The 21,717-nt window shown below is 36.6% G+C and overlaps 1 protein-coding gene across 1 annotated transcript in view; it reads right to left on the reverse strand.

The window, feature by feature from the left end:
- Nucleotides 1-514: 514 nt before the first annotated feature.
- LOC112044796 (retina and anterior neural fold homeobox protein 2-like) overlaps nt 515-21,717 on the reverse strand; it is a 30,078-nt gene continuing 8,875 nt past the window's right edge. Inside the window, exon 3 of the mRNA XM_024080758.2 lies at nt 515-3,413. Coding sequence (XP_023936526.1) covers nt 3,207-3,413 — 207 coding nt within the window. The 3' untranslated portion in view covers nt 515-3,206. The remainder of the gene's footprint in view (nt 3,414-21,717) is intronic.

Genomic DNA, 21,717 nt, shown 5'->3' on the forward strand with positions numbered 1-21,717 from the left:
TATAAACACATGTAACAATTATTAAAGGTGTACCGACATACATATAGATCTTCACTGGAGGACATAGGCCTTTTGTAAGGACTTCCAAATACCACGATCCTGTGCCGCCTGCTTCCAAAGACTCCCTGCCAATGGTTGATGATTGATGTCAGACTTGGTAGGGCAACGACCAACACTGAGCTCTTCGGTACTCGGTCGCCATTCCAACTTCTAGGAGCTCCAATATCCATCGCATCGCATCGAATCGAATTATATACGCATCGTTTATTGCAGGACTACGAGGTATCATTTGAAGCACCCTTACTTTGAAATGCAACACATTTTTAACTCTGTGATAAAGAAAAGTTGTGCGTTGGAGAAATTAGTAAGAAAATAACCCTAGAGTTATAGGAAATACTAACGAGCACCCTGTATGAGTATACATACAGAGTGCTCGGGTACTTAATATAGAGTTATATAAAGCCTGAACAGTTGAAGTTTTAAAAGTCAATACCTAATCATAATATGACCGTTAATATCGTAAATTTAACAACTATAACAAAAAGCCGAAAGCTAGGCTTCAGTTTTAGTGTTTATTTGATGGCGTAATTTACCTATAAGTTAATTCTATATTAGTAAACCAAATGTGTATGCCAATAAAAATGTTCAATTTAGATCTAGATAGAAAAAAAATATAATTTTGCCTTTACCAGATTACCTATCAGCTAAATTTTCATTTGTAAGCTTTAATAACATAATAATTTATAGCGAGCCTCTAACGTATACCTAACAATAAAAATAGTTACGATAATTTATATTGTAATAGTTATTATATACAATGTGTTTTATTAGTCGATACTGAAATTTCCTTGACCACATAGTAGGTAAGTCTAGAACAAATATGTATTCTGTATCCATATTTAAAAATGGACTATCATAAGTATTATCTAAACATTAAATGGAATGATGGCACAAACAATCGAATAATGCTTGTTCTACTCACAAAATACTAATTTTTAATCGCCTTGACAAAATATATGTACTTGTTGCTGCTTCCTTTACGTTAGGTATAATGTAACTAGCGGATCCGATCTTGACTTATGTGCACTTACTTTTTCCCTACCCATAAGCTATCCTATCTTTCAAGTTGGATCACACGGTGTGCGAAGATTGGTTAAATAATTTATAAGACTCCTGTCTGTCGAGGACAAACAACGTTGTGCCTATGACGATCAGTCTTTCGTCGTTTATAAAAGCTGTAAGTTTCTCAGTCCATTGTTAATACCATTAGATAGGTAGATATAGGACACAGCAGATTTCAAAGGGCAAAAAATTTTATATTTGAGAATTCACTTCCTCAATATGCTGTTAAAGACACATTGCTTCATGGAAATTCTTAACGGTCTCATAATAGTGGGTAGGTACTTAATATCGTGTTAGCATGTGCTGACAAACTTCAGCTTTTAAAATTCACGAAGATCTGGCAATTACAGGCACTTGACCATACGGACCATAGAAGGATTGGGATGGCCAAGAGTGCCATGTCTCAGCTACACAAAACATGGAAATACCGTAACATCTCGCCGAAATTAACGATAAAAACTTGTGCGTACACTCGTCTTCTCCATTTTTCTCTATGGGGCTGAGACGTGGACTCTAAAATCTGCAGACCTCAAACAGATTGACGCTTTCGAGATGTAATGCTAGAGGAAAATGCTTCGGATTCCATGGACTGCATTCCGGATCAACGCATCTATTCTTGCCAAGCTCAAGAGTACTTCGGACTCATTGCCAGGAAAAACTGAGAAAATCTGGAAAAAATTGTTGTTACTGGCAAGGTGGCAGGAAAAAGACAGCGAGGTCGCAGCCCGATGCGTTGTTCTGACCAGCAGGCTGGCAGGGTTATTATTTATCTCGGTGTACCGTTCAAACAATGAGTCACTACATCGTTTTTCATCGTATTTTCGTAATTGTGATCATCTAACATAGATATTTCAACGGAATGATCTTGATTACGTAGTTTTACGTCAAGTGGCAGTGATTTTTTCATTTTACGATTATGTTACATAATTATTTCAACGAAATTACGTAAATACGGTGTAATACGGTTTTTCATCAAAATAATGATTCTACTTGCTACTACCACTACTATTACGGCTACTTTACGTAAAATGAATACACTTATGTGATTTCGTAAAGAATACGATGTTAGATGATAAACGAAAATATGATGAAAAACAATGTAGTGACTTATTATTTGAATGGTACGCCGAGACACATAATAACCCTGCAGGTCCGCAATACACTCAAGTCAAAGTCAAGTCTGTCTGCGATGCTCTCCGAATATCCGGAGATAGAACTAGATAGCATAAGATCTTAAGGTCAAAGTTCAGAGGTGGAGGTGGTCACGAGTCACGACCCTCATACACGAGGTTTACGACTTACGGAGGAGGAGACCATACGGATAGTATTGCGGGACATGGCTTAGTTGAAACGACCAGCAAATCTAGCACTTAAACAGTTGATTATTCTGTAGTACTCGCCCTTCTCATATTATACGAGTAAAAAATATAAATGTACAAACTAAAGTTATATAATGTAAGTAATATGCATAAGGCTAGATGGATAGTAATGTATGTACTTGTCTATATAGTAGTAAATCTAATAGATCTACAATATAATCACACAAAAGTTGGACAGATTTTACTACAACTTATCTAAGTAGAAGGTACAATCAATAACTTAAGAATCACTATACAGAAATGGCTTAGACTTTAGACAATTGGAGTATCCACTTGCATAGCTAAAATTATTTACAGACAGAAAAAATATTTCTTGAAGTAGGTAGGTTTACTCGTTTTATGTCTTAAGAAGCTTTTTTTATTTATAAATAGAACATTGTCCTTAAAAGTTTATATATTTGTGCACTTTCGAATATATGTTCGAATTTTAAAACGAGCGTCAACTGAATGTAGTCATTATTCACGTTAACACTTTAAAGTTAAACACTATAGCACTGCACTTTTGTGTCGTTTCTCATGTTTGGCAACTTCAAGGTCAGAGTCCTTCGAGCCGTCGGTATAGGGTCGCGGGGACTCTTGCGCTGGACTTTTGAGTTATTTCTCATGTTAGCACTTAGGCGAATTCAAGTTTAGAGTTCTTGGAGTCGTTGGGGACTCTTGCACTGCACTTTAGAGTTATGTATCATGCTTGCACTTTGTTAGCACTTAGGCAACTTCAAGGTCAGAGTCCTCGGAGTCGTCAGTGTAGGGTCGCGGGGTAGGCGGTGCGGGCGGCGGAGGGCGCGCGGGCGACAGCCTTGCTCGCGACGCCAGCGCGCGCCCACAAGCTCGCTCCTCCTGCAACTTGCGGAGCCGCTCTTGTTCCTCGCGCTTTTGCTTCCGCCATTTCGCGCGCCGGTTCTTGAACCACACCTGTAAAATATATATATTACTAGCTGACTTTAGCCTTGTCGATCTAGTTAGCCTATGTGGCAAGGAGAGCAACACGAGCGTAGAAGGTTTAATTGATTGTCAAATAATTGGTTAACCCTACGCCCATTGGTCACAAGTTCAGGGCGGATGGATTTGCCACGCGATGGACCCGCCACCCGCACGGTGAATGCTAAGATATTCGTCTCCCTTATTAGAGTAATGAATATGATCACAACAAACTAGGAACAAGTCCCAGATGCCTTACCCTGGTCCCTTCAACCATGCATTGTTGTAACTTGTAAATTAACCGGCTAACATTTCTCAGCTCATAGTCTTCTCTAACTCTAACTGTTCTTGAAATCGACATAGGTAGGTACTACTTGGTAGCAAATATAAGTATGACTGATTACTGGTACTACTTTCCCGGATTACCTACCTCTGTTACAGCCTTCTTCAACATAGGTATTCTAACTCAAAGATTTTTTTCAATTTTATGGTTTACCGTGGATACCTCATCTATTTACAAGCTATTACAAGCGAAATGTCACTCACTCCTCACGAAATATCGAAAATCGCTTAACGTACAAAGATGAAAAATGGCAGGGAGGTAGTTTATAGCTTAATTCTTTAAAGGGTCATTGCATACGTCTTTCTGCAATCTTAAATGAATTAACTGCCACATGAAACCACATTCATGTATCTATCTCAAACGCAAGCTTATAGGAAAATCTTATTACAGTGTTAAGGATTATTAAGATAATATAAATAAATTAATTAAACAAATAAAAAAACCCAACTGCATAAAGTATAAAAAAACTGAAAAGAAAAAAAGCTCAGTCCAGAAGTGTAGAAAGCAATTAGAAAACAGTCGGGACCTATTAAATAATGTAGAAGAAAATCATTTTATCCAATATCTAAGGTCCCGACTGTTTTCTATCTATTGCTCGGCATTGAAATATTTTAGTTCTAATAAATTTGTAAAATGGTGATAAACAAAAAATAAACCCTGGCTTACTTTGTTGTGGGCTCTTCTCGGACCAGGGCGCCTTTGGAACCCTCGTAACTAATTATTAAGTAATTATAGTAAGCTAATTATTATCACCATTATCTAATAATATTATTACCTAACGTTTCGAAACACCTTGGACTTTGAGTTAGTAGACGTTGCACGGCCAGACTAAGGAGGTCTAAGTCGCGGACGTAACCTATTCTTAGATAATGTAGATAGTTCCCTTTCATATATCTACATTTAATGTAAATATATCATAATCAGCCGTTTGTATCATAGGCTTATAATAGTTGATTTATTTCTAAACAGATTTTTGTATCTATCACAAAACTAAAATGAATTGAATATTTATAGAAAATAAGTGGTGTGTGAAGGACGCTTTCTCAATAGATCTTTCAAATATCAATCGATACAAGCTAGTCAATACAATGTTCAATCATTTGTCGTATTGTAAGATGCAGCAATATGTTATAATGCGGCGTGTTATTCGGGACAATTGTGCGACCCAGTTTCATTTAGCGTTGCCCGAGCTACTGTACTAACACTGGGTGTGGGTGAAAAAAACTATTTGTTGAGCGATCAATGATATTCTCGGTACGTGGAGGCTTCCACTCGACTTAGCACGCACAAGTGTCGAAAGAGCCGCCCGCGGGTGGTCGCAGCGGCTTACGAGTACACTTTCAGTCACAACAGCGGCGTCTTTGCCGAGCCCACTCATTCATAGCTACCAAATATGACCTATTATACTGTGCCTCGTTGGTCCAGTTAGCCTGAGTGACTTCGGGTAACTAGGTTCGAGCTTAAATACTGAGCTTCTCATAATTTTAAGAAATTTTCAGTAACAATTCTCGGAGTGGGGAGGTCGGTACGGTCTTACACTCTCGGAGAGTATGTCAAGAAAAGATTTTATAGTAGTAGATATGTTATTAACACGTCGAAACTGAGAGGCAGAAAGCTGGCTTAATTTTATTTGGTTGCATAGTAAACAACGAAAGTTATTTAAACAAATACTACCTAAATATTGTCTACAATAGATGTGTGTTCAGGAAGTGTACAAACTATATATCCATAAATATATAATGTAAGTAAACGCTAAATTTTGCATTTATGCGCTCAGTGGAGTAACTAAATTCAGATCACTTTTTGCGGTGTTAATGCCTACTAACATGTCTATAGTATAAATTGTCATTGATGTCAAGTCGGTCTCGGTCATTATCATTAACATGTGATAGTGATAGATAAGAGTATAATATTATTTTATTTTGAAAAGATAAAAACGTAGCTAAAAACTAGGAATGTAATAAAAACTGAACGTTCTTATGGAAAGCATCAAAAAATGCAAATAAGCTAATCCTTAGGACAAAACAAACCAATTGCTGGCTGATAGGCATCAAGCAATATCCGTCAATAAGCCGCAATATTTTTTTGCATCCCAATTCTGAATACAAAATGAGCCGGCGAAACTGAATAACAAAACGTGCCGAGTTTTAATGGCGTTGGAAGCTTATAAATAATTCGTTAACGATACCACAATTGTCGGAGTTAATTGCATTACAAGTGTCGGCGGGCGCTCGACAAAAGCCCCTATTAACTTTCGGAAAATGAGTGAGGAGCGGAGCTTTCGCACTCGTCGGGCGTGGAGGCATTGTGTTGCACTCACGCGGCAAATATGGCCGATGCCACCGGCAGACCTCAGGGCTCCTCCGACTACGTCGTTGCCCACAACAAGATTACCCAACGCCTTTTGTCCGCCACGCATTGTGCTTCGTTTTAACTCGTTCATTGTTTGTTTTTATTGGGCTTCATTCACGACTTTTCATTTGTTTTGAGAATTCAATGGTTCGAGTTGAAAAACACAAGCTCACAAAAACTTTAGTCGAAACAGTCGAACTTTATTTTTTCCCCCATCACAAATCTTGGGTAGGTGTAAACAGTTAAATCAATATTTGCAGGTGTCGTTGATGAAATATGAATTAAAGTTAAGTTAAAATGATGGCAAGAGATCTGGATTGACGCTGGTTCCCTGGGAAATGAGCAACAGCAATAAAAGCTGAAACCGGTAAGTGGCACAAGTATGTCAATCTGACCGAGAGTTACATATTTGTTCCTTTTGCTGTGGAGACCTTTTGGGCCATGGAGTCCAAAAAATTTCTTCGAGCCATTTCAGCGCGGCTAGTTGCCTCAACTGGTGAAAGAAGGGCTGGCTCAATTTTTGCACAAAGGATCAGCCTGGCTGTCCAGCGCGGAATTGCATTAGTCTTGCCGCCATTCCACATGGGCATGATTTGTATAGTTATTAGGATAAGTTAGCTTAAGTTCCATAATGTATTAGTTAAAATAAAGATTATTTCATAATAAACAGTCGAACACGGTGGTTGTCTAGGAAAAACATATGTTTAAAAAAAATTGCATTATTAAAAACGAAAGCATGAATAGCTTATAACGGGAACTTCATTGTAAAGCGAGTTACATTTACACTGAATATTGAGTATTTCCCATTGTACCCACAGATGCACATAGGGAATTACCAATTTCCAGTATGTAGGGGAAGGTGAGGTAATACGATCCCTGGAGGTCAAATGATCCCCTTCCGTAAATCAAAGATAACTAGTGCCATCTATCCAAATGAGCATGAAACATGTTTCCCGAGCCTCTGCCAGTTGTCTCCCCAAGTGTCATGGCGGTGCAAACGCTTGGCATGATTTTATCAAAAAATAATTAAAAAGTGTGGCTCTGATCTAAGGTAAGCCTGTTTTTAGACTTTCATTACTTTTTACATGTTCGTATTTATTGAAATGTTGTTTTATTTACGGGTATTAATAGCAGTTAGCTAATATTTAAAATATCTGATCGTCGTACGCGGCATTTGAAGGTTAACGTTTTGATCGATATTTTGGAATTCAATGTTTGGGGCGAAATGATCCCTTTCTGCGTGTTTAAAATGATCCCTGGAATCATTTTACCCCATTAGTATTTTTTGTTTTTACAGATCATGCCGAGAATTTATATCCGCAAAACTAATCGCCAAAATTGGCCTGAAGAACAAATGCAAAAGGCATTAGATGCCGTCAGAGATGGTATGCCTTACAAAACCGCAAGTAGAGAGTTTAAGGTCCCAGTGATGGCATTAAAAAGAAGAGCCAAAGGAAAAAATAAAATAGCTGTAGGCTCCGTTAAAAAGCAGCACACCCTATAAAAAATACCTTGAAGATGAAGTCAAAAAGAAAACAGCTATAGAACAAAAAAAAAATTAAAAAACGGTAACCAACAAACAGAACGATAAATTTAAATGTGTGCAAGGTGGGAAAGGAAAAGGAGTCGGGAAAGGAAAAAGAAGCGGAAAGGGAAAAGGCAAAAAAAGCAAAATAGATCAGATTCTTCAGAAGAGGAGAGTGATACCGAAACCTCTTCTGTACTGAAAGCTACTCCAAAGACAAAAAAGGCGAAGGGTGGATTAGGTGTGTTGTGTGTCTTAAATGGGGACATGAAGCTTGCGCGGGAATAGATAGTGACGATGAAGGCGACTTTACTTGCGATATTTGCCTTTCTAGTAATCAATTTCATAATGTGAAAAAAAAAATTAAGGCTATAGGTCTATTTCTAAATTCTTAACAAGAAAATAATTATTTTTTAATAAAGAGTTGATTTTTCTATTGATTTATGACATTGATAAAAAAACCTTTGATAGAAATAAGCCTATTTGTTTTTTTTTTATTCAGAAGAAAAGTTTATTTGTTTACTTATTGCTTGACTAGGTTTATTTGTTAACTTATTGCTTGACTTTGTTGATTGTTTAAACCTTTTTAAAGTTTGTTGCAATGTTTAATGTTTAGTTTTGTTGATCGAGTAGTAGATAATTACAAAAAGAAGATCTCTAATGAAACTAGAAGACTGCAAAAGTTTTGTGTAACTTGCTTACATACTGAAATTGTTATGCACAATACATAATTATGACTAAATTAAACAGCTGTTTTATTTCGTTGATATTTATCAACTTGAGGTATAAAATGATCCCTGGGATTATTTTACCCCTACCCCAGGGATCATTTTATACATAGGTGTGTATAAAATGATCCTTTACCTAACTTTTGCAAGAAACTCTAATACAAAAAAATACTAATTAAATAATAAAAAATAAGTAAGCAGTTACAAAGTAAAGTAAATTCACTACCTTCAACAATAGAAATCTTGCGATTTTGCCTTACACTTTAGCCACAGTTGAGTTTTTCCCTTAAGGGGATCATTATACCTCACCTTCCCCTATAGCGGCGCGGTGCTCTAACATGCATATATAATTTTCAGCTTGCAGTATAACAAAGACAAACAGAGCTTCATTGAAAGGCTAAACTGCATAGTAAATGTGTATGAGTTTCGCCTTTGTTCCGGTTTAGCTACGGGCACATTGTGCTTTAAGTAGTTAACCAGTCGAAATACTCCATTCTTTAAGCTAATTATTACTTGAAGCCGCTTTATATGTAATTGCATATTGCATTTTAAAAAAAATTACTAAAAAGAAATAACGGACTAATGGCTCACTTGATGGTAAATGGAAAATTGCAGCAGACACTAACAGGTAAAAATTAAAAATTTTGAAAACCTCCCAAGAAATTAATATAAAAATAACGACTTGTATGCCAGAAATACTTTTCATCTTAATAGAAAACTTTAGATGGTGTTGTAATATGACGTGAACTGGATCAAAGAAAATTATTTACTTTTAGCTTTGAAATGAAAAAAACCGCATCGGAATCGGCCTATCACAGACAGACCCACACAGAGACAGACATCGACGTCAAACTTTAACTCTCATCTTTTTGTTGCGAGAGGGGATTAAAAATGCTTTACATCATTTTCGAAAAGAGCTGATTCTCTTACAGTTTTGGACCGATATTAACCAAACATAGCTACGAACCACCGCAAGGAAACTGGCTTTTAAATAAAAAGAGCTGCATCGAAATCGGTTTGAGAACTACAATGCCACACACGCATAGACAGACATCGACATCAAACTTATAACACAATTTTTTGTGTCGGGGGTCATTATGGCATGCAAGGAACACATCCTGCGAGTATAATGTCTGGTGTGTATTTGATCTAAAACGTATAGGTGTCAAGCCACATATGCTTGTTGCAAATGTTGGATGCACCAATTACTAAAGCCATTTTCTGACATTCTAAGGTCTTATTTTGGTTACAGTTTGATTTGTTAATTAAGTTGTCCTGACAAATGTTGTGAATTACCTTAATTGAGTGGAGTCACGCACTTGTGAACGATGTTTGTACGGTTAAAGGATCTTTTGTTTGATATCAAACACTCCCCTTTTCCACTCATGTCACTCTCCCTGCCCATCCCAAGTAACCCATAAATAATTAAACAACAAGAGATGTGGACGGCTAGAACGCCACGAGCACACTGAAGCCAACACGAGATCGAGCGTCATATCCATCACAGACTACTATTTCCTACACTATTTATTAAAAACATGTAAATTTAAAAGCGGCCAACGCGGCGATAACAATCACCTATAAATGGTATACGAGACTATTGTTTATTTTGGAAGAGGCACAGATGTGCAATACACCCATTGCCCCGCGGCTATGCGTCGCACGCCTCGACGCGCGGCGTCGGCTCGTCGGCGTCGACGCGCCGGCGGCATACTGCGACGAGGAAAACGTTTATTATCATTTTCATTACAATTAATTGTAAGCTTCAAATAAGCTTCAAATCTATACTAATATTATGAAGCTGAAGAGTTTGTTTGTTTGTTTGATTGAACGCGTTAACCCCAAGAACTACTAGTCCGATTTGAAAAATACTTTCAGTGACAGATAGCCCATTTATCGAGGAAAGCTATAGGCTATATTATATTTTCAAAAAATTAGGAATCCTTCCTGGAATTCCAATAATGTAACCCAAGGTGTACAGAAGTTTTGTTTACATGGCGTGCGCTGCAAAAACTATTAAAGTTAGAATAAAATAATGTACTACAACTTTACAGAACACATCATTTTCTATAAAAATGTCGCGACAGCATATGCGAAAAGTTTGTGTGTAAGTGTGTGTGTATGTATCCTCCTTTACTCTGCGGCTACTGAAGCGATTTGGCTGAAATTTGGAATAGTATTCACTCTGATTCTAATTAACACATAGGCTACTACTTTTCATCACGTAAAAATCCATGGTCCCCGTGAGGCGTGAGATTTATAAAAAAACTGAATTCACGCGGATGAAGTCGCGGGCGTTCGCTAGTCAATCATATAAAATTATAAAGCTTATAATTTAGTCTGAAACACAGAATGTCAATATTTTATTTTACTATTTATTTGTATTCTGCGGAAGCTCATCATCAACAGTGAATAATTGATTTGTATTTTTCTGTCATCGAATCAACGTCTCCTGATAAAATTTGTGATGTTGTAGGGGATAATATTATTTTTGGGTTTACTGAACCAATTTTGAAAATTTTATCAATAGATAGCCACATTGTTTGTGAGTGTCATAGGCTATATTTTGTCACTATATGCCCACCGGAACGGGAACTATGCGATTGAAACCACGGAGCGTTGGCTAGTCATCGCTAAAGATTAAATCTCCCTTGCGCCTTTTATTTTTTTAATCAGCTTTACCGAGTTACGTATCCGACGGTAAAAACTCCGACATAATAAGTTCCCGTACAACGTTCATATAAGCTGCCCCGTATCCTATATTAATTATATAATCAGAATCAGTATGGCCGCTTTTTACTTTATTCAGTAATACTTTCTATCTATATATACATATAAAAATCAATGCCAGATTTCGTTGTAATTTAATAACTTAAGAATGGGCTGACCTATTCAAACCAAATGTTTAGACTTTGTTCGGACTATTTAGTAGATGTATGTACAAAATCGGTCGAGCGGTTCTTCATTTATCACATTTGTGTAACAAATGAATTCAGGGGTAGGGTAGGGGTCGGGTAGGGGTAGGAGTAGGGTAGTGTAGAGTAGGGATTGGGAAGAAGTGCACATATGTCAAAGCGAAGCGGGTCCGCTAGTTACAATTATAAATATTTTTAGGTGGTAAACGCGTGGTAGATTTATTCTCCATATCCCTTCCTCTTAAATATAAGCCAGTAAGAGTCCTACGAAACCTAGTTCTATATCGTAGGATGTCAGAACGCAGGTGAATTAAAGACCTTCGTTCAATCAGATATTCTGTAAAATGTGCAATAATCTCAATCATGTAACGTGCTACGGCGTAGAGGGATCTCGTAGCTGGTTGGTTAATTGATAAAAACTAAGAAATTGTGCGTCTGATATGAATTACCTACTTATAATACTTGTAATTGTAATGTAATACCTATAATATGTAATTGTATAATACTTGTAACGATTTAATGTGCTAATAATATTTTATGTAGGAAATGTGCACCTTATGTGCAAATTTTTAAATAGGGAAAGTTTCTTTTACTTAGAAACTTTACTTACAAAGTACTTGATACTTACAAAGTATCTCTCTTTTTTATATTTAAATTTATAAACGGTAGAGCTACAAAGCTCAAATAAAAATACGGTTAAGAACTTAAAGAAAATATTTGAATTGTCAATCATTAAAAAATTAATTTTGAATTATTTTAACACAACACAACACAAAAACAAAAATTTTGAAGATTCTTGTTAACAATTATAATAAACTAGGAAACGCCCGCGACTTCGTCCGCCTTTGGACCTTCATAATCCGGTCCTCTCACAATATCCGATCTTAGCAGACTACTATTTATAAAGAATCACTCTACCAAGTGTCATATCAAGCTGTTTTCGAAATTTCGTGATGTGTGAGTGACCTTTTGCTTTTACACTAGCGGACGCCCGCGATTTCGTCCGCCCTTAGGCCTTCTTGATTCTATCGCTAAATCCTTTCTTTGCGGACCTTTACTAACTATAACCTGTGTTCTTGCCATATTTCATATTTGTACGTCAAGTAGTCAAGTCAGTTTTCGAGTTTTCTTGATGACCTTTCGCATTTATATAATAAGACTAGTAGACGTCACGCGGTTTCACCCGCGTGGTTCCCGTTCCCGTAGGAATACGATAAAATATAGCCTATAACCTTCCTCGATACATGGGCTATCTAACACTGAAAGAATTTTTCAAATCATACCAGTAGTTCCTGAGATTAGCGCGTTCAATCAAACAAACAACCAACTAACAAACAAACTCTTCAGCTTTATAATATTAGTATAGATATGTCGTACCTACAATGTAAATCTTCTTATGACCTAGGTTTAATTTCATTGACATCAAGAAAAACTATTATTTAAAACAAACTCGTGGGCAAAGATATTTTAACATCATTCAATATACCGCCATTTACATTTTATTTTAGTATTCAATAAGGAATAAAAAAGTCTTGTTCTTGCATGCATGTTAAGTGTAATGTAACGAAAACTAAACTTTATCTGTGTCGTCTGTCGGGACAAAAGACGCAGTTAGTCTTCGTAGTGTAGTTTTACGAAGACGTATCAAAAACTTTAAATGGCGATTATTTAGGAACCATGAGGTTAATTATTGGTTCTTTAGTTCTGTTTTGTGTATTTATAAGGCAATATACAATACGATAAAAAAAATGAAAGTTAAATTAAGTTTTTGACTAAGCCTTCAAATAAATGAATTTATGCTTCGACTTTGTCTCTCAATCACGCCGGAACCTCTGATGGTTTGGGAGCAAAGATATATTGTAGTGTTTTTACTTTAATACCGATACAGCCACTAAAATATATCTAATAATCCGTGAAATGACAATCAAAAGTTTAAGTACCCTATACCACTTCCAAAAATGAGACGATCCGTTACGCTCGATCGTTAAGTTACCGGTCCGGTCCGGAGTCCGAAGGGATTTTTCCTTCTCAACGACAAAAGGTTATGTATTAAAAGTATCATAATTTCTCGTTGTATGCTAAATTAAGTAATATATGGCACTAGCCCGCGACTTCGTCCGCGTGGAATTTAGTTTTTCACAAATTCCTCGGGAACCATGAATTTTTCCGAAATAAAGCCTATGTGTTAATCCAGGCTATAATATATCTTAATACCAAATTTCAGCTAATTCGGTTCAGTAGTCGAGGCGTGAAAGAGTATCAAACATTTGTATCATCAAAATCATCAGTTTTCGCAAATCTTGGGAAACCATGGATTATTTCGGGATGAAAAGTAGCCTATGTGTCAATCCAGAGTAAAATCTATTTCCATTCCAAATTTCAGCCAAATCGCTTCAGTAGTAGCGGCGTTAAAGAGTAACAAACATCCAAACATCCAAACATCCATACAAACTTTCGCGTTTATAATATTAGTAGGAAGTAGGATAGGATATGATAGTAGGATTGACTAAAATAAGGTATTACTCTTCTGCAGTCATAAAATAGCACACAATCAGTGACGATAGTTAGGTATAAGCATGCTAGCAAGGGATGGCAGCGCGGCGTGTGAACCACACGGTGAGCTCGAGAGGCGGCGGCGGACGGCCGCGGCGAACCGAACCCGAACTTATTGTAATAATGTTGTTAGAACAAACAGCCGCGCTCTCTCCCTCTGCCTTGTTTGAGATTACAATTACGGTTTTAGCGAACTGATTTATTAATGGACCGCTTGATCCGCCTCTGATACTTTAATTTCGATTTCATTTACATAACGTGCTCCTATTTTTTATGTTTTCGCGTGTATTTTTTAACTTCAATTGCAAATGATTGCTAATTTACGTAACGTACCTATCAGCAGCGAAGAGCTTATGCTAGATTCCCGCCGGGTTACCTTTAAACATTCATGCATATTCATTGTTGTACTCGTATCTAGATATATTTGGGATGGCTTACCTTCACCTAAATTCTATCCTTCGCCACTAGTACCAAACTAACGCTCCGTTCGAATTTTCTTTTGTTTTTAATGTTTGTAATTATTCGTACTAACTACCCTTACTAACTAACCCTCTAGATTTGTTGTGAGTTTAGTAGTATTTAATAAGAATTTCATTATCTAATATTTTAATTAGTTAAGCTCTATTTATGTATAATATGTATTAGCATATGTAATATTATAGGAAGGTAAGCATTGTCAAATTACTGCCATTAATTTGAGGTGAATTTCAAAAACGGACATGAAAATTGGTCAATATTTTGTAAACTATTTGATACTCTGCAAAAACTTTAATTTCGAAAGTGTGATTAATAATGATTCAAAATAATACTAAATAAAGCTTAACGCCGTCGACAATTTGGCAGCTAAGCCGAGTCTAAAGCTCTCACACCTGTCGTGTTCCGACTCCCCATTAGCTGTGAAATGCATTAGTCAATATTAAAGATTCCGTCCGCGAGTATAATTCCACAAAGGGCACTTCAAATCACACCCATCTCTTTTCGGTTAATGTCAAAACATTACTCCTCTTCGCGGCCGGAGGCTGGAAAAGTATCCCCCAGTATCTGTCACTTCGTATCAATTACCGCACGCAAACAGCGAGCGGCGCCCCGCGCTACAGAAAGGCCTATCCGCGTACAATGCGCCAACCAAATCGAAATTCAATTGTCAAAAGATTGCTTTAATGGTACGTCTGATTTAGCTCAGATGGAAAAAGTACTTTGTCATTTGTATTATGATGCAAAATAAAACTTATTGTCGTATTGATAAACGTGAAATTCGTTGAGTCGCCGCGCGCCGTGGGGTTCCCCGGAGGGTCGTTTGGCAAACATCGGGCTCCCCTAAACGTTATACTTTGAAAACAATAATTTGTATTGCGTATCGAACGCGTCTATAAATAATAGAGTGATACATCGGCCGGAGCCGGGGACAGGACCGAATATTGCTTCACTTAAACAATGAACTTAATTCACTCAATTGATGATTATAAGATTAGATGATACATTTATTATAGCTGTGCTCATATAGCTTGAACAATAGAACAAACGCATTATGCTAATACTTTCCTTAAGAATCATTACAGCATAAAAAGTATTGTGTCTCTATATTGATTCAATGATACGAGGATCTACTTATATCTATGTATTTCGAGTAGGCTTAAAAAGAAAATTCTTCCCAATTAGGTATGGGGTATAATCGAGTAAAGTCGCATGCAAAAGCCAATATACTTATTTATAGTCGTAATGTGCTCTAGCTACAGGACGCCATATTTAAGTGACGTCTCAAACTTACGACCAGCAAACATTCTATAACAAACTTCTAACAAACTTCTAATAATTACGAGTAGGTAATCTAACTACTATACGAATACTAATCTAATTTGTTTAAATTATCTTAATTAGTTTATAAGTAATAGGAGAACAGATGAACATATCCACAAAGCGGTGTAAATGACATCAAAAACTGTAACACCTAAAGGACTAATTACAGTTTAATGCAATTAATTAAAATATCCAGCTACTCGTAAGTACAAGGACGGACAGGTATCACTATCACTTTCAGGAAATGCATAAAACGTTGTTCCTGGAAGTGACGCAGTAGCGGGAGTCAAACACGAAACAGTAGAAAGATTGTGTTATGCACGTTTCGTTTGACAATCAGCGGAGGGCAACAAGCGGAAAATGAAACGGGGCAGAACCTTTGATCAGCGACGTCGGATCGCTGTTCTCATAAAGGCGTTATTGCTCGCCGTCGACACGGAAGCAAAGACAAAATGGCGCCGCTTTATTACTTAGTAACACATTGCGAGCGTATCTCTTTTATTATAGCTAGCTATTACGAGATAAATCCTGCCGGGGAGGCTGCAGCGGGACTAGGAAGCGCCGCTGTCGCTGGGCGGAGCGACACGCCCACTTTTTCTTGCTCTTGCTGTTCGGGGATGTGCTTTGTCAACATGTTCGCATCGCACGGAACCTATCTACTTGATATGTAGCTAGTATTTATTCTATCATAGTAAAATAGATACCCGTACGACATATTTGCACTTCTAGGAGTACTACTAGATACACATTGTTTAGTAGAAGCTATCTTGTACATTTTCATTTTACGATATATTTCTAAGAACAATAAATAGACAGACTGATTTTTCAGGCCCGTATGAAAATAGTCGTACCTACTCATAATACAGACTGTATTAGGAGTAGCTACGACTGTTTTCCCGACTAGTTGGAATGGGAATATTGGTCAATTGGTCATATTGAAAATATTGGTCATATGGCACATATTCTTTTAAAAAACAGTATACCTAACCGGGACGGTAGACCAGCAGCGTATGTACCGAACACTTTTGAGTTCAAACTATTCTATTTGTTGAAACAGTGTAATCGATGGTGGTGAAATTAGTGGTGCATTTTAAAAATATACATAATATCAAAAATTCAGAACCGACGGGAATCGAACCCATGCCTCTCTAGCTATCGCGGTCAATTGGACCATGCAGTAATTCAAATAATTTCCTAAACTAAACTGTTTTCCCGTTCCCACAAATTGGTAGATAAAATATTGTACCTTTCTATCGCATGTTTCTCAGTCACAATAACAAAGGGTAATAATATTTGCCTACCTTTGTTTCAGCAAACATAGCAGTACATGATCTTATTATGATTTCATTACGAGAAAATATTAAAACGAAATACAAGTCAAATTAGTAGATATAAGCTTCAGATTTAACCAGACAGCTATTTTTAGCTAAGGCTGATGTCAGACTAGCGTCTTTAAATACAATAATATCTATTTTCATGAAGTTTTCATACATTATTGTTGGTAATGAAATAATGGTCGTGTTGACTGATTTGTATTAAGTGAGTTTGTTGTTTTTCTGTTCATTTGAAATGTGTCTTTTAATCAAATGGCAATAATTAAATATTACCAACTTAACGTACTTAATATGTTCCACCTTTCTTTTTTAACATAATTTTTTGTATCTTTAGTAATTATGAACATTCAAACTATCGGTTTGAAAATTTCATAGATACTACATAACCAACTTAATTAGGTGTATAATGATTTTTAGATGTATTGTACCTGCCTGTATGTACGATGTCATTCTTTTTCTAATATAAAATATGTGACCAATAGGTATTCCCATTTCCTTCAAACTAGTCGGGAAAGACTGCAAATAAAAATTGTTCACGACAATTGTCCAACGGGGCAGGGATCAACAACAACCCCTCGGTTATGAGTTAAACCACTTTACCGTTGAGCTATTGAGGCTTTATTATATTTTATCAATTACTTTTTTATTAATTAATTTGACTAATGTCCATCGAGATAGATCTAGCTTAAGCACCTACTAGTACTTATACCTAGAATATTTTTTTAGACCTATAAGTAGGATGTTATAAAATACAAAGAAATAGTGTCCTCAAATGTTAAACTATACCCTATACTACCTAATTTTTATTTAATTTATTTATCTTCAATTTATAAAAAAAAAAATTGCGTCTAACGTAACGAAATTTCGTCCGACTATCATCAGCCTTATCGCAGCCCGTGCCCCGCGGCGTTGGTATCTCCACCGCGCCCGGAGCTCGAGACAACCCGAGATATTATGTACTCATAATCTCGTCTCGTCTCCTTAATTATTAACTGTGCAAAGAGTTGAAGCCATACAGCAATGCGACGCGCCACCCTATCATTGTCTTTTCGTTTACACAGTATTTCGTCACTTTATATAATTGAGAAAAGAAAAACGGTTTATTTGTTACCCACTGTAGCTTTTCAGTAATCTATTACAAGTCGGGTTTGTTCCACCATTTGTAACTCAAGGACCATTTTTTATTGATTTATTAGATTTGTCTCAGCTCCGAGTAACAGAATATATCTATTAAAGCATCGGAAAATTTAAAGATGAAAAGTATGAAGAAAAATCATTTTCTCTGACGTTTAGTATTGAACGACATTCATTCCATACAAGTCAAATAGCACTGTCGCAAAAAGCTCTAAAGGTATAATAAGGAATTCCAAATGAAACACTGAATCTTCCCTTATTCGTTTGGTTCCACCAACCAACACACTAATCACGTAAGTTTAGCCGTGTTTATATTGAATTAATATACAACCTGTAATACTGAGTGCTTACTAAGAAATATTACACTAGCTGATGCTACGCGGTTTCACCTGAGTGGTTCCCGTTTCCGTTCCCGTTTCTCGATAAATGGGCTATCTAACACTGAAAAAATTTTTCAAATTGGACTAGTAGTTCCTGAGATTAGCGCGTTCAAGCAAACAAACAAACTCTTCAGCTTTATAATATTAATATACATATTTCTATAGAATTACTGGTAGCAGGTTGTAAAAACAACCTTAGGTTTTTTTGAAAGTTTTCAGAGTCGACCGCTTAAATAAAAAAAAAATCAAGTACATTAACATTATTAAATTAAATTAAGGACATAGACAATATCGTATTCTGCGTAGGTATGCGCTATGTTTCCCTACGGGTCACTAATAAGTATTAAAAAATAAACTGTACCGATCAAACATGTAAAAAGTATAAAACAATGGAACGGAACAAAGCGTTTTGTCATGAGCTCGATTTTCAGCAAGTGTTGCGGTGTCTAAACAAAAGCGTTTTAATAATGCATTTTCCAATTGCCGCTGCGCAAATAGCGGGCGCGAGCGGCAGCGGCGCCACAGCAGCAAAAACAATTGACAAATAACACGAGTTGCCACAAAAGAAAACCTTCGCCACGTGTGTTACCGCCATTCTACTCGTACATGTTTACTTCCAACTAGGAAGAAAATTTAACAATTAATAGTGGCCGTAAAACGAAACATTAAAAATTAATATTAAATTAATTCTTTATTTTTTTTTAACTCGTACATTTTTCAGTGTTATACAGCATGTTTTTAAAGTATACAGGATAAAAAGAATGATTTAGATTTTAATTTTTCACTTTCTTGTATTGTTTTGTTTAAAGGTTGTTCAAGTCAGTATTTACTTATTTAATTTATTGTTATAAGTATTCAGATTTTTATACCATTCTCCCTGACTGTTCAAGTAGACAAAATATTCGTGAGAGTAAATAATAATGATATTATCGGCATATTATAGTTGTTTGGTTCATGCTTTACATGGAGGATACGGAAAAAATCAAGCTAATAATTGTTTCAATCTTTAAAATGTACCTAATTTTAGATATGGTAATTGGTATAGAGAACAAGTAGGTATAAATTGGAACCTAACGAAAGCTTTCATCAGACGAATATATGTATCTGAATCACCGCCTGTTTGATCCCGTGGCTAGCCTATGTGGATTTAGATCGGGAGATTTTATGAAATAATAAGCTTTTCTTTCTTCCAAGAAATACCTACCAGTAAAAATTCTCAGCCCGGAGTTTGGAAGTTCTTGGTATTACGATCCTGTTCTTCGGAGAAGACGTTGTCGTCAGCCATTATCAATAAATAATAGTGACAATTAACATTATCACTAAGTCTGACAACACCCATTGCACCAGCGTGATGGATCAAAGCTCCATGGATCATAGCTCTCTTACAAAATGGAGGCCCCGTATTACGTATTGGGCCGTTCAAATAGACTGTTAATGATGCTACATGTACTTATATACAGGTATATCAAAAGATATTTGTAACAACAAGTTAAAATTTAAATTATTGACTTTTTTGCCAGAAACTGGATTTCAAATGAAAAACCGCATCGAAATCAGAGAATCGAGAGTTTTGATGGCACAGATAGCCAGAAATCAACGTTAAATTTATAACACCCTTCTTTTAAAAAACTTCATACAGTAACGATATCATAATTGCAAAATCGTAGATGCGATTCGAGCCGCAAGTTACGCAAATCGGAAAAACACCGTTATCCGAGCGAAAGCCTTAAAAGTGACCCTCATTAGCCTCATTGTTGTACTTTTATCGTTCCCGGCGCCCTCGGCTCGGGATAGCATAAATAAATCAAATTTAATTAACTCAGATTAATTTTCGCGGCGCCGCCGTCTCACCCTCGGCGTCCCTTTTTATTCGCCCCGAGGTAAAATTCTCAGTTGTACACTCGGCTCCCGCTGGTAACTGGTTTACTATGGATTCTTTAATAAAAAGTTTACACTAGCTTTAACGCGTCGCCCGCAACTCCACCGTCGCGAAGCCACAAAAGGCCACTTAAATTAAATCTATCACTTTTAAGCTCATGTTTATTTGAAGATTTCTCATTTAATTTGAAATAAAATAGGGCGTTGGCAGGTGAATGAAAATGAACAATTAGGTACCTCAGCGAATAGCGTATCTACTTGTCGTAATCGACAAATCGCTAAATGACCAAATCTATTTGAAAAGTTTAGGGAGTACTTTTTTGGATAATTTCACACAATAGTCAATATGTACATCTGCAAGTTAAATTGTATCTCAGTTATATGGGATTTGAATTTACGAATTTATAACATAACCTGTTTGAATATTGATTCCATTTGAGAAAAATTAAAGATTTCAACCGTCGGGAAATTTTTTACTAGTTATTTAGAACCTGATTTTGATAAAGTTACTGACACTATAATATATAATAAGGTTTTTGCTTATTATGATAATAGCAATAATATTTGCTTATTATGATAATGTAATGAAAAAATAAGTTTAAGATATCTTTTCTAGATCAACAATAAACTAAACTTGAGTTATCGCAATTTCTTTAGGTACCTACGAATTCTATGACAGCGCTTAGATAGATATATTTTTTCATCATTATGTAAGTATCTACTACGTCCTACATATGTATAAAAAATGTTGCATTTTTTTTATATTTACAAGTTAGCCCTTGACTACAATCTCACCTGATGGTAAGTGATGATGCAGTCTAAGATGGAAGCGGGCTAACTTGTTAGGAGGAGGATGAAAATCCACACCCCTTTCGGTTTCTACACGGCATCGTACCGGAACGCTAAATCGCTTGGCGGTACGTCTGTGCCGGTAGGGTGGTAACTAGCCACGGCCGAAGCCTCCCACCAGCCAGACCTGGACAAATTAAGAAAATCTCATCTGTATATCGGTATCTGCCGAGCCGGGGATCGAACCCAGGACCTCCGTCTTGTAAATCCACCGCACAAACGACTGCGCCACGGAGGCCGTCAAATATGTTGCATTGACAATTCAATATTAAAACTAAGGACTATACTAATACTAAATCTAACTAATTATAGCAGCCTGGAGTTGGGAAGTTGCCGGCGTTGTTATACCCCCGTGCCGCTAAGAGCACGTAAAACCGTCGGTCCTGCGCCTTATCTTTCACCAGTCGTGTCGGTCTGCCGTCCCATCAGACTATGAGAGTGAGGGAAAAGAGAGTGCATCTGTGCTTGCGCACACTCTATAATATCTCCTGCGTACATGATTAGTTCAGC

Source organism: Bicyclus anynana, chromosome 9 (genome assembly GCF_947172395.1).
Source record: "Bicyclus anynana chromosome 9, ilBicAnyn1.1, whole genome shotgun sequence".
In the NCBI taxonomy this organism is placed as follows: Eukaryota; Metazoa; Arthropoda; class Insecta; order Lepidoptera; family Nymphalidae; genus Bicyclus; species Bicyclus anynana.